This window comes from Phlebotomus papatasi, chromosome 1 (assembly GCF_024763615.1).
Source record: "Phlebotomus papatasi isolate M1 chromosome 1, Ppap_2.1, whole genome shotgun sequence".
Classification (NCBI taxonomy): domain Eukaryota; kingdom Metazoa; phylum Arthropoda; class Insecta; order Diptera; family Psychodidae; genus Phlebotomus; species Phlebotomus papatasi.
In genome coordinates, this window is record NC_077222.1 from 33,636,325 (window position 1) to 33,650,321 (window position 13,997).

The 13,997-nt window shown below is 35.8% G+C and overlaps 2 protein-coding genes across 4 annotated transcripts in view; both read right to left on the reverse strand.

Annotated features, from left to right (window-relative positions):
* Window positions 1-13,661, reverse strand: part of LOC129798856 (probable nuclear hormone receptor HR3) — a 194,883-nt gene extending 181,222 nt beyond the window's left edge. The window contains exon 1 of one of the 3 annotated variants that reach the window (XM_055842287.1): window positions 10,884-13,661. In XM_055842287.1, coding sequence (XP_055698262.1) covers window positions 10,884-10,890 — 7 coding nt within the window. In that variant the 5' untranslated portion in view covers window positions 10,891-13,661. The remainder of the gene's footprint in view (window positions 1-10,883) is intronic. The other 2 variants (XM_055842288.1, XM_055842289.1) reach the window with 2 other exon arrangements.
* Window positions 1-13,997, reverse strand: part of LOC129798860 (uncharacterized) — a 152,211-nt gene that overhangs the window by 77,649 nt on the left and 60,565 nt on the right. The window lies entirely within an intron of this gene.

Sequence of the window (13,997 nt, forward strand, 5' to 3'; positions counted from 1 at the left end):
TTTAGCTGTGGTGAAGTACTAACAATGTTTCTTCCCTTTTTTTGAGTGATATTATTGAATATTCATTGAATATTGTGTTGATTCACGTTAGTAGTGATTTGTAGATTTGACCTGAAGTGAGATTTGCCTTGTGAATTAGATTTTTCGTGTGAAAAATAAGAATTTTTTAAGACATTCACCAGTGAGGTGATGCTCCTTATTTTGGACAGGTGTTTTTCTCACGAAATTTCGTGAAATTTTAGCTTTTGTGATGACTAGGTTGGACAAATGCCTGGAGAAACAAAGGAGTATCATCTTTACGAATGAGATATATCGAGAAATGCCTTGAAAGGCTCCCGGAAAGGCCAGGGAATGAGCGAATCCGCAAGTACTTGGAGTACCGAAGTCAACTCACTTTAATGAATGATATGGAAAGTTTCCGGGCTTCTTGTGACATTCTACGTTTCCTTTACATGAACAGGAAGAGGACTTGGAAAGATTGGTTCATGAAATGAAGAACAATGGGCAGGATGTTGAGGTGGATTAGCTGTCCAAATTTACAACCAAGTCGTCCAAATTAATAACCAAGTTGTCCAAAATTCGAGTCAAATTCACCTCTACATATCAATTCATTTTTAAACGTATTAAAACTAATTTTAGTAAAAATAAGACGATAAATAGCTTGCCAAGCTTGCCAAGAAACAATCCTTCGAAAAAGAGAGTAACAAAAAAAGTCAATTAGTATTGAAAATATCGCACTTCAAACTTGGAACATCTATGCTTATAAGCAGACTGGACAAAATTATGAGCCTTTACCCTATATGTAAAATATAAAATTTCAAATATGTAGCGTCTTGTTAAAAGATCAGGAACCATTTTTAGAAAGAGAACATTTTCTATTCAAAGAAAATGAAATCAGGCTTATGTGAAAATATTTATTTGAAAATATATCGAGCTTTTATTTAAAAAAAAGTTTCACTTAATATTAGAATAATTTTGAAAAATATTCCTCAAATCAATTCAATTTATTCTTAAAACATCTCTCTAACAAATAGATTTCAACCCCTCTTGTAATTGCGCGCTAGCAATAAATAAGAAACAGATAAAATGAATTTAAAGAATAATTAAATGAACAATAATAAGTGATAAATGCAAGAAAAAGACGAAAGAGAAGGAAAAACTAATTAGCTACGTCCAGGCTGGAAGTGTTTTGAATTTCCCGTAGAGACCTACGAGCTTCTCGGAGAAAAATGCTATGTGTATATATGGCAACATTTGACAAAAAGAGTGCAGTCAAATAAATCTATTAAGTGTTCTTACTAATGAATAAATAATTCTCTTGACTCTGGAAAATAATGATTGTTCTGCTTTGAGAATTTATCAATATTTTAAATTTGTAGAAGTCTTACGAATCTGAATTATTTTCCCACGAACAACAAAAAAAAAAGTAACTTACATATTCACTTGGCGAAAACGTCCTTCAAGAATAAACAAGACAATTTTAAGTTCTTCAACTTACCTGAAAAGAGAGAAAAAAGAAGTGTTAGACATGAATATTCAGATTGATGTTCAAATTAATTTTCAAATCACAAAATCTTCTATAAACAAGTGGGTAAGAATTTTAATAAATATGTTAAATTATGCTGCGATTTTGTGACCATGGAGCGCCTTCTGGCCCACAGTAGGAGAATTATCTGTTCGCGACGGAAATTGATTCTCCTCCCCACTCTCTTGAGAGAGAAACGGTTTCTCATACCGGCTCTCATGTTCTCTCCGTAAACATAATCTCAGCGGCTTTTTCGTGGCCCCACCAAGCACAGATACAGCATAAAAGCCACCAAAGCAGAAAAAGCTCTAAAATTTTACAACACGAAAACCAAGATTGGGGAATTATTGCAAGAAAAGAAGTGGAGAAAAATTGAAGAATAAAAAGAAAAATTATGAGCATGAGGGCTGGGAGGAGGAAAAGTCGGCAAAAAGAGCAGAAAATGCCATGGAAAAAACTATCCCACATTTGGGGGAAAATGTCATGAATGATGGTGAAGACAATTAAATGAGAAAACGTTTTGGATATGCATAGGGTAATGGCACCCTTTAGTGTCAGTTCCCCAATTATAATGTCATCACTTAAAGTATTCTACTTAATGTTTTTTTTACAATTTCAAAAAAAAATTTCATTCGATCGGGCCCAAACTTTGTATGAAGACATTTTATCACTTACAAGTCACGAAAACGATGTCCGCTAAAGATCGATTTGTGAGTCCGTTCGTTTCATCTAATCTAGCCCGTTGCTCTTCTAATTTCGTTACGCTTTTGAAGGGAAAACGGAAAAAGATATTGACTTGCGGTTTTCGGTAAAAGGTTAATATTGAGAGGTTACAAAAGTTGGTATTGTCGAATCCCTGTCCCCTTCCACCCTTTTAAACACTTTCAATTTTTTTCTCTCAATAATACTGGCTTCAGATCTAAAGTTTAGCCATATGGCCTAACTGTTTTAATTTCTCATCAATCACGATTTTTTTTTGTTGAAAAATTTAACTTTGGATTGGATTATTGAAGATGAATAACCTATATTAGACTCTCAAAAAGCAATGAAATTGCTCGGTATTTAGGATTTTCAAACCTTCGGGACCTAGGCTAAACCTTTAGTCTGAAGACTGGTTAACACAGCCGACAGTCGACGTAATCAGGGCAAGGGTCGGTCTCAAACTGTAATCGAGATTTTCCACCTGATAGCAAAATAGAGCCCGGCTAGTGGATTCCCTTTCCTGTTCGCGGGAAATTCATATTTCCCGCCTATCGCTCCAAGCAAGGCCTTTTACTAGCGGTGTAGCTCTGTTGCCCGCCGTGTGGAGGATTGATTGACAAGGGACACTGTCAGTCAGTCGGTAGCATGGCCTGGCAATTGGCCGCGATAAGCCTTGGTTATCCTAAGGAATCTTTAAGGGCAGACGCCCGACTACAAAATCTTAGTAACTTAAAGAAGGGGGCCCGGTATTATGTACACAATTATGCTGATTTGCCTGCCGTTATGGGCTAATTGGTGAAATAATTTTTGAAATATCTCTAAATATATGCAAATATTTTTATGCCAAAAATTTGAAAATCATTTTTACGAAAAGCTAGTTCTGAAAATTTACAGAATACTTGACGCCAAAGATGTTCTGCATAATATTAAGACGTTCTTGTAACCTTTTCGACAGAAATCTTTTGCGTCATGTACATAATCCCGGGAACCGTTGTACGGGAAAACGCGTTACCTTCAAACGACTGTAGCTTCGGTCTAATCGATTTTTTTCTATGTTCTTAATGGATTTGACCTATGCACCTTTTCAGGAAATTTGTGATATTGAACTAGTTATTAAAATGTAATGCTATAATTGATCAAATTCATTATAAACATATTGAAAAAAAGAGTAGTCCGAAAATAGTGCACTTTAACTTAGCTGAATTTTAGACCTTGTGATCAAAAATACTTAACTTCGGAAAATCAATTCGAATTCGAATTGTTTCGAAGGTATTCGATCTATTCGAATTTTCGATATCGAATACCTTATTAATCCCCTGTAGCTGAAGTCAAAACCTTTCCAAAGATATATTTTATTCCCTCTCAGAGTCCTTGTAAAAACGTCTTTATCCTTTCGAAAAAATACTATTTTGACATTAAATTACTCAAAATCGGATGAACCGATTATGATGAAATTCGGTATGAAGTCAGTGTATGAATTAAGCTATTTATCCATGGTTACTACCTCCGTCCCCCATCCCTCTTTCTAATAGCCCCCATACAAAATGTAGACTTTTTTCAATATAACTTTTCTCTGAGAAGAAATAGAAAACTGAAACTTGGCGTGGAATCAGTGCTCGTCAAGTGATCATGTTACGAACAATGTTTGTAAAAATACAAACTTTTACGAACTTTTTAATGGATTATGCGATTTATGAACTTTTCGTCAGTACCTACTGGGAATTCACAGACATTTACGAACAATTATAATTAATATTTCTTTTCTGTATAAGCTTATCTGAGCTTACCATTGGTATTCATCAATACTGCAATATCTTTAGGAATTGCAATACAAAATATCAACCAAATTCATATTAATTACTCAGAGTGGCATAAAGTGGGGTACTAGCCTTAAGGAATTTCACTACCCCGTATTGAAGGGATGGCAAAAGGTGGATGGTATAATACCAAATTACTGTTTTTCTTAAATCCTTTTTGCTTCACAATTCTTAGCTGTTTTTATTCGCTTCTTTAGCAACCACAAATAGACCTCCACAAACGCAATGCAAGAATTTCAACAGAGGTGGAGGAGCAGCAAGAATTGTAAAAAAAAGAAAACAGCCAAGAAGCTGCTTCTATACTTTGATCTGTTGGTAAAATGTTATACGGTTGTGTTCCATATGTAAGAAGAGAGCATTAAAAGTCAGTAACGGTAAGATTTGTAGTTGACGCAATTACCGTTAGTTCTTGATGGTTTGCCATCCACAGCAAAACCAACACACATACAACACTCGCGAGATACTCCAAGAATCCCAAAGTCAAGAAGTTGCCAAGATAATGGAGAGAATTTACAAGAAGCTCATAAGAGTTGGAAGATACTTGAATAAGAGAAAAAAAACCGTCATTGTGCGATTCCACCTCTTTTGAGCTTCTTCATCTCTTTAGTTACCATCACGATACATCCACAAGATTCTCAGTGGGAGGATACACATAAGAAGCCCACTTTATAAAAAAAAAATTCACGGGATTTCCCGGGAAGTAATTTCCATTAAAAAAGTAACCTCAAGAATCACTAGAGCCATTTTCAGGATTGGAAAAATTCCAGAATATTTCCACGCATTTTCCGAGCTTAAGAAAAAACATGGAAATAAAAAGGACATTTCCTGTTAATCATTGGAATTATTTTAGAATGTTTCCATGTAATTTTCGAAAAACACTTTTTAGAGGGCACCCAAAAGCTCGGATGGTCAAAAAGATTAACTGAAAAAAGCACAACACAAGAAACCGCGTGCAAATAGACGTTAAATTTGCCTAAGGAATTCCTTCTTCATGTCTTCCACATCGTCTGACTGCTAGAATGGTAATAAATGATCGAGAAAAAACCCATCGAATTGGTTGATTTCTTTTTTTTTCCATCTTGGCAGATAAATGTGAGTATAAAATAAGAATATGTCCGTTATTCTTTCGGTATGTGCTCTCTGAACTTTTCTTTCCCCCCCAAAAAAAAGAGACGATGAAGAGAAAAACGTTCCTTCAATCAATCACACGCAATGTTAAAGCTTTGAGCTTTTTCGTCCAAAAATGTTTTTTTGAGAGAGAAGGATGTCTACGCATTGCGTGGTTTTATGGCTTTATATATTGTCTGTCTGATAAGTTTATCCTCATGTGGTTTTATTTATGAATTTCCAGATGGAAATATCAAAGTATTTATTGAATTGAAAGGTTAATAATTTATATCACAGATTACTGAATGATATTTGTTGTTAATCAGCTTATAGGACGCAATACTCAATGATATGGATAAACCACCGAGATGGATGAACTTTTAATTAGAGAGAATGAAATTGAAACTCTTCGTTTTATTGTGGGTTAGTTCGGTTGAAAATTCAACAAAATAGTTTCAAATTTTAAAAATATGCTTTATTTTTCTTTCTTTGATACCAGAAATTTTTCTCCTTCAAGTAGCGCTAAACCACCCTAGGAAAAATTTGGCAACTTGTAAGTTATATTAAGCTCTTGATCCAGAATTGCACATCATTTAAAAAAAAATTATAGATTTATTGCCTTTTACCTATAAAATATCACTAAAACAAAAAAAAAAAACAAAACGGTGAAATGAACTTCTTGTTATAAGAATGTTTCATAATCAATCGCTATTAAACAAATAAGTCTCTTAAATAGATAACTTTACTCAAAGAAGACTCATCAAAAGTTTTTTTACAGCTCGATCTCAAAGCGTGAGCAATTTATATTTCAAACATTATAAAATGAGTTGGATAATATTCATTAAATGTCTAATCCGTGTGAATAATTTCACTTTATTTTATTATCAGGAAAAGAAAGAAAGGGGATTGTGGAGCAGTTTGCAATACTTTAACTCTTTATTGCTTCAAGTGATAGAGAGGAAGAGTTGATTATCTCATACAGAATTTCATGTCTTCTTTATAGGGTTTCGACATTACCAATGTGTTTCAAAATGTTTCTCTTAAATCCTGATAAACCGTTTTGATTGTGCTTTAATTTCCAGTATTTACTAAACGATTTTCCCAATTGAAAGTCAAGTTCAAAATATTTCCACTGAGCAAGCTTTCACTAGATCACATAGGCAGCCAAAATACCGAATGGTTAAAATCTTGTGAAAGGGACGAAATTATACCTAGAAAATTTTCCTTTGCCTCCAACAAGGGCGGATGCAATCGTACACAGAAAAAAATATTTTGTAAAAATGTTCGTAAATGTTTGTGAATTCTTATGGGGGAGTTACAAAATGCTCGTGAATCGTATAACCCACAAACAAGTTCGTAAAAGTTTGTACTTTTTCACAAAAATTGTTCGTAAAATGTTCAACCGGAAAACAAACATTTACGAACCAATGACAAAATTGTACGAACATGTTTTGTGTGTTTACGAACATTTACGAACAAATGTTTGTAAAAGTACAAAAAAATGCTCGTCAAATGATCATGTTACGAACAATGTTTGTGAAAAAAGTACAAACTTTTACGAACTTGTTTGTGAGTTATACGATTCACGAGCATTTCGTAACTCCCCCATAAGAATTCACAAACATTTACGAACATTTTTACAAAATATTTTTTTCTATGTAGAAGTAGCTATGACACTTTTAAAAATTCGGAATTTTGGTTTTCGGGACTTTGACGTTCGAAACTGCGGCTTTCGGGATTTTGACCGAAACCCATATAGGCCTATCACAATTTGACATTCAGTTACGGTAGCTTCAATTGTTGGTAGTCAATTTCGTGACGTGTTAAGCTTTACAAGAGAAACTCCTATCATGTGGATAATGAGAGCTCTCCCGGAAGTGTTCATTGTCGCCTGGTTGATCGACACCAATCTGCCCTAACTTTATCTAAAAGTGTAAGTTCCGGAGGGCTCTCATTTCGAATCTTATTGATTTACTCATATTAGGGGAATGTAGGCATTATTCGCACACAATTAACCTTCAAACAATGCGAAGTTTCTTTGTTTTTAAATCAGTAGGGGAATGTAGGCATGATTCGCACACAGTGATCCATCAGAAAATGCGATTTTTTCTTTGATTGCGAAGACCTAGTTCATTATTTCTTAGCCATAAAATAGATATTATTAACCCCATCAGAAATATGAGAAATGGTAAACCTAGCTCTTCGCAAACAAAGAAAACAATCGCATCTTTTGATGGTTCACTCTGTGCGAACCATGCCTACATTCCTTTACTGATATAAAATCAGTCCCCTAGGGGAATGTAGGTATGGTTCGCACAGAGTGAACCTTCAAACGATGCCAATTTTCTCTTTGTTTGCAAAAAGCTGGACAAACCATTTCTCATCTCGTGAGCTTAATAATGATCTATCTTATGGCACAGAAATGACGAACTAGCTCCTTGCAAACAAAAGAAAATTTACGTTGTTTGAAGGTTCACTCTGTGCGAACCTTGCCAACATTCCCCTATTAGCCGTATTTTGACAAACAGTGGGTTCCGGAATTATGCATATTGGGATTATGCATAAATCGGATTATGGAAACACATCTATGTATCTTGGCCTACCACTAGGAGTTCATTTGTGAAATAAATTTTGAAATAACCCTAAAAGTATGCAATTTTATTCAGGCGGTAAATTTGAAATCAACTTCTTATGAACCGTTGGCGCTGAAAATAGCCCGAAAAATTGGCACCAAATATATTATGCATATTTTACAGCGTTTCTTTAAATTATTCGAAAGAAACCTCCTGGAGGTATGCAAATTTTCTGTATGTATATAGCGATTTCTCGCGATTGTCTTCGGTCCCGAAAATATACATAATCTCGGGAACCCCTGTACCTTTGCAAATCAGACCGTTTCCCGGAAGTTACCAAAACTTGAAGCCAACTTGTTATATATAAGGCTTTGAGATCTTCGGAGACCCCCCTTCGAAAAATCGACTATTGTATTAATTAACATGACTTTCATTCTTTCCAACAATTCCCCTTCTTCCCAAAAAAAACCAATCATTTTGATATCTAAAATCGAAAAAATAACCTTGAGCCATTCCTTTTAATGCTATGTCAAGGTCAAAAATTCAAACGATTCGGAGAAGTATGGATTATTTTATATCTTAAATTATATACACTGAGAGAAATCCGAAAAATTTAAAACAACATTCCAGAAATGTTTATTTTACCCTGCAGTATTGATCCGAATTCGGTGTAAATATTACCCTTTTTAGGTGTATTAGGTGTTAAAGTTACCCTTTTTATGTTAATTTTACCCTTGAAAAGGTGTAAAATTTATATTAAAAAAATGTTGATATATATTTACATCTAAAAAGTGTTAAAGTTATGAGGAAAATAAGTTAATCGCACCCCCGTTTTTTCCTCAGTGTATTGCAGATGTATGGAAACAATTATAGACAAGATGTTCCAAATAATTTAGAAGTCTTTTGTGAAAATAATGAAAAGGGGAGATCTTCCTCTTGCACATTTTTTTTTCAGCACAAGTGTTCTCAAGTGCTTCTGTGTTATCGATTTTTCTTTGTGTTAGTTTTTGTCTCAACTGTTTTCACCAGTCAAACAGTCGTGACAGGAACCAATTCACAGAGTTTATTATGCAGTAGCACTTTATCACAGTAAAGTGCAACAAAAATGTTTATTTTCAAATTGATTACGAATTATTTGCCAATACATAAAAGTCTTTAAATGAGCATCCTAGGACTCCTTGTAGGGAAGGGTTTCAGACTTCGCATATACTCTGGCTTCGAACACTTGATAATTTTCCATAATTTGAAATTGGATAATTTAGAATAAATATGAAATATTCAAAGCCAGAGTGTGTGCGAAACCTGAAAGCCTTCCCCTTCTTGTTTTGTTTTAGAAGAACAGTTCATATTCATTAACCCTTTAACGACGAGACACTTTTTACGGACTGAAAATCAGCAATAAAAATTAGAATGAGAAACATAATCAATGATAAGTCTTACATCTAACCTTGGAAAGTCCAACAGAGTCTGATTCGGTGTATTTTGTGCTTCTATGAACGATAGGGACAAAAATAGCCCAAAAATTTAGGTAATATTTCTGACAATACCAATGAATAATATTTTTCGCTTTAATGAAAAATATTACGTATGAGCATTGTAGTTTATAATGCCAAAAGGATTTTGTTTAAAAAAAAATTGGAAGTATAAAAAATAAATAAAATCTATTATGAATTTGAGAACTTAAAAATTCGTCATTTTTAAGCTTAAATATTTAATACTCCCTCCGTCCCAAAAAAAAGTCGTACGTTTGGGGAAAAATTAGGGATTAAAGAATTGTTTTACGGAATGTTTTTGTTAATAGTAAATATCTTACGTATGAACTATTCTCCATCTTCAGTAGTAATATTGAGGTCCACCTACCACGGTAAGATAAGGAACTGGTGTCTTGAAGATTTATTTTTTTCACTTTTTTTCGAAGAGCTCCGGTCGATATGTAACTTTTGAAAATTCTACTGCAATTAACGTTGTTAACTAGAATTTTATTTAAAAATTTAGTGTACCAAAGAAGGGATTTATAGTTCTTTTCGTTATGCCATAACAATGGGTCTAAATTCACAAAAAGGGCAATAAAACCAATCTTGCTCTTTTGTTCTACGTTCTCTGATATGGGTGCTGAATGGTTTTTCACAAAAGACTTCTAAATTATTTGGAACATCTTGTCTATAAGAAAGATTCCCCAGAAAAGCTATGCAAGCCATTGTGAGGAGACCTCGGCCTCGAGGCAGACCTAGGACAAGGTGGCTGAATCAAATTCAGAATCTTGCCTTGGAACGCCTCGGGATCGAACCCGAACATCTTCCTGAGGTGGCGGAGGACCGACAGGCGTGGGCTGCTAGATTGGATGTCATGGGCCCGCGACCCCAATAGGGATAAGCGGTTGAAAATGAATGAATGAATGAATGGTTGGAGATAAAGATTTGATGTCTTTGGACGACCCTCACCCCCCGTAGGTCAACTTTTGGATTTTCAATATGTTCCTAGTTTCCCCCGTCCCTCCTCTTCCTCAGAAAAAAAATCGCACTATGTGTTTTTAGCAATCCCAAAAAACAATATGGTTTTTGGAGGGGAGGGAGGGGGGGTAAATGAGGGGTAGGGTAATGATCCCAAGGTCGACTTACGGGGGCGCCGCCGAAAGTGCCAAGCTTCTATCTTCAACCTTTTGGTACTTAAATCTTACTAAAAAAATTCAAAAGAAAGATGTTTTTAAGACATTGTTTTCTTATCTTACAATCGTAGGTGGACCTCCATATTACCACTGAAGATGGAGGATAGTATGTACATAAGATATTTCCAATACACAGCATTTCTACTTTACGCCGTCTCTTCCTAGCGATTTTCTTCCAAACGTACGACTTTTTTTGGGACGGAGGGAGTACATAGCAAGTAGCTAGAGACTTGAAAAAAATATTCTAGATTCCTTCAAGCTTCTACTTTACAATTATGCACAGACATAAGAAAAAAATAACTTTAGGCAGTCAGCAAAAAATATTTTCTTTATGGGACACCGGTGTTCAGGGTTAAAGAAAAATCTTCAAAATTAAGTAACGTGAAACTGCGACGCATTCCTCTATAAATTATAATCCTCGACAAAATCCACAAAGAATTTTGGACAAATGGACAACAGAAGTAAAAGAACCAAAGAAGTGAACAAAACCCAACCTGTCATGACGCCTCCCGTCGATGAAATGTCCCTGGCAAGTGGATTTGTCGTTCCGGCCGAGGAGCCAGCAGCTTTGGTGAGTTGCGGTTGATGCTGGGCGATTGTCGTGACAACGAGTGTTGCTGATGTGGAAGCCGTGGACGTGGTGGCTGCGGAAGAGGATGAGGATGGAGTGGATGGGGATGAAGTGGATGCGGTGGACAAAGTGGCAGATGAGGAAGTATCCGTGGTGGAGGATGAGACAGCCGTGGAGGAGGGTGCTGTCTCACCCACAATGAGGATCGTGGGAGAAGTCTCCAGTGGTGTTAGAGTAACACTCTGGGGGGTGGTGGGTGGCGAAGAAGTGGGGAGAGATGGGGATAATTCGTTTGATGCCGCCACTTTGAATGAGTTTCCGCAACTGCAACACAAACTTCCGCTTCTCGGACGTTCAAATTTGCAAAAAGCCTCTCGCGCTTTTCAGGAGAAAGAGTGATAGTCCTTTCCCGAGTAAACTCTTGTTTTTCTTTTTTTTTTCTTTTTTGTAGCTGTTTCCCACAATCTAGTGGGGTTCTAAGGGAAATCTTAACACGAAACACTCTTGCCAGTTCCTCCTTCAATGTATATATACAATCTTCTCTCCAGAGTTTTCTATCTTACAGTTCTCACACTTGAAGCTTCACCTTTCCCATACGCGCAATAATCTTGAGGGTGTGGGAACTTTAAAGCATACACTACATCTTGCCACCATCAAACTACGTCGCTTTCTTCTCCAGCACCTTCACAGGAGGGTGGCTGCATCCACCAGAAGTGACTCTCTAAAGCTCTTCTCTTCTCTAAGAATTTTCTCCCTCTTCAAACAACGCCTCTTCGTCGTGGCGCTTTTTATATCCAATATATATATATTGGGAATATTTACTTCGCAATTGCAAAGAAATTTTTCAATTCAGCGAAAAAATTGCGACCTTCATGTGTGGAAATTCTCACACTATATTCATCTTTCGTCGTAATTACTTGAACACACAGATTCCTTGATAAGTCGACACTTGTGATTTTGTGAACACAAGAGGGAAACTCTATTACTTAATTTTTCCTGCACAACACTCTATCCGGGCGGGATTCTTCACCCCTTTTTTTTTTGTTGGAAAAGCTGCAAATTCCGATACAAGAGCTTTTCCTATCGGCACAAAAAATCCCTCCTTCTCCCCTAAAAACCACTAATACACCTTTTCTCAACCACTTCCACTGATTTTCCTCCAAAAAAAAAAAGATTTCCTGTATATTTTTGTTGGTAATGAGCTTTCTGTTAACAAACTTCAAGATATTTCGTCGCACTTTTGCACTTTTGAAGTTTCAATTATCAGTCTAACGCCATAAAAAGAAAAGCCCAATTGTGCTTAATCTTTCTCACACATTGAAGTCTCTTAGTTTTTCTTCACCAGCCAACCAGGAAAAAAAATCCTTTTCCTTTGCGAGTCTTGTCAGTAGAAAATTGCAACTCTTGCCCATCCAAAAAGCCTATATTCTTCTCTCGCTCCCTCTCTACGATATTTCGTAATCAATAACACAATACACACACGAAAGGGAGGAAAATGTACCAAAAATGGCGGATTTGGGTGTTTTTCCTCATCGACTGGTGCTTTCACCACTTTCACCCTCCTTTCACCAGAGAGCACAAAAGAGAGAGAAGCCTTATCCCTCAACGTTCTACTAGGGCTCTTTGCATTGCACTAGCACAAACCGTTAAAACCGTTCAAAACAGCTTTTTGTGGTGAATTTTCCGACCGTTGGTAAAGCCTAGACTCCAACCTCCACGGATTTTCCTTTCGATGATAACAAAATTTCCCTCAATTCTCCTTCTATCCCTGTGTGCGTTATCAATAACACCTCTCTCCTGTTTTGTCCGTGATTTTTTTTTTCAATATCTCTCTCCCTCTCTTGCGACTTTTCCTGGATTTTCACTTTTTTTTAGAGATTTTATTAATTTTTTTTTGTAGCACAACATTTATGAAAATCAGACTTGAATTACTCAGTCGATTCGGAAAATGACTCTCCTTTCAATTTTATTTCGTCGTAGGTATCCTTTTTTGTGTATAATTTTTATTATTGCTAATAGATTTGGTTCCCGGAAATAAGAATTTCCCGAATTTTCCACAAATGTCCAAAGTCCTCTTTTTGCCCAAACTTACATAGAAATTCTTATAGGAAATGCACAAAATTCTGAGAGTCCTTTCCCTTCTACACAAAGAAACACCTTTTTGAACACACTCTTGGGGATTAAAATTTTTGTCCAAAAATACAAATAAAAACACAAATTTTCACGGTGAAAATCCAAACGAGAGAATGACTTGCTGACCACTGATGATGACAAAAAGTAATTTGTAGAAGAAGTTTCGTCGGAAAAGAAAAAGAATTCAGATAGACACGCAAATTTCTTCACTCAACAACTTTTTCTTTCAAATACAACACTCAAAACCACATAAAAACACATAAAAATAAATTCAGGTGAGATCTATGCAAAGGTATTTTCCTTTTCAAAATCACCCTCCTCTCTCAGGGTGGTTTTCACTGTGGCGAGGTGTGACTTCTTCGCGTGATTCCCAACACTTTTCTCCCACTTTGGTATTTACCCCTGTCCCCTTTTAAAATATGCCTGATGTAATACAAAACTGATTCACCAACTGTTACTGCTTAATTATAACTATTTCCACTTTTGTGAATGAAAAAGGACACAGCGGAAGTTGATGCCGAATGTGGGTCGATTCCATTGTTGGATGCAATTTGTGACGTCGTCGCTAAGAATTTTTTTCCTTCAAATAGTAAAGCTCTCACATTCACCCATCTCACTCCAATTTTATCTCTCTCTAGTGAAAACTTTAAAGAGATAGGAAGCTATATAACTTTCCCATTTATACTTCATGAAAATCAACAACAAACCATTTTGCTGATAGGAAAGCTCCAAGAAAAGGACCAACGGAAATATAGGATTTTCCTTTTCCTACATTCGAGAGAAATTTTTGGTAAAAGTGGGGAAAATTCTCAGAGAGCAATACTGGGAAATCCTCTCTTCCACAGAGGATTAACATTTCCCGGGTGTTCCAGGAATTTTATTTAAAAAGAAAATAAAAATTCTC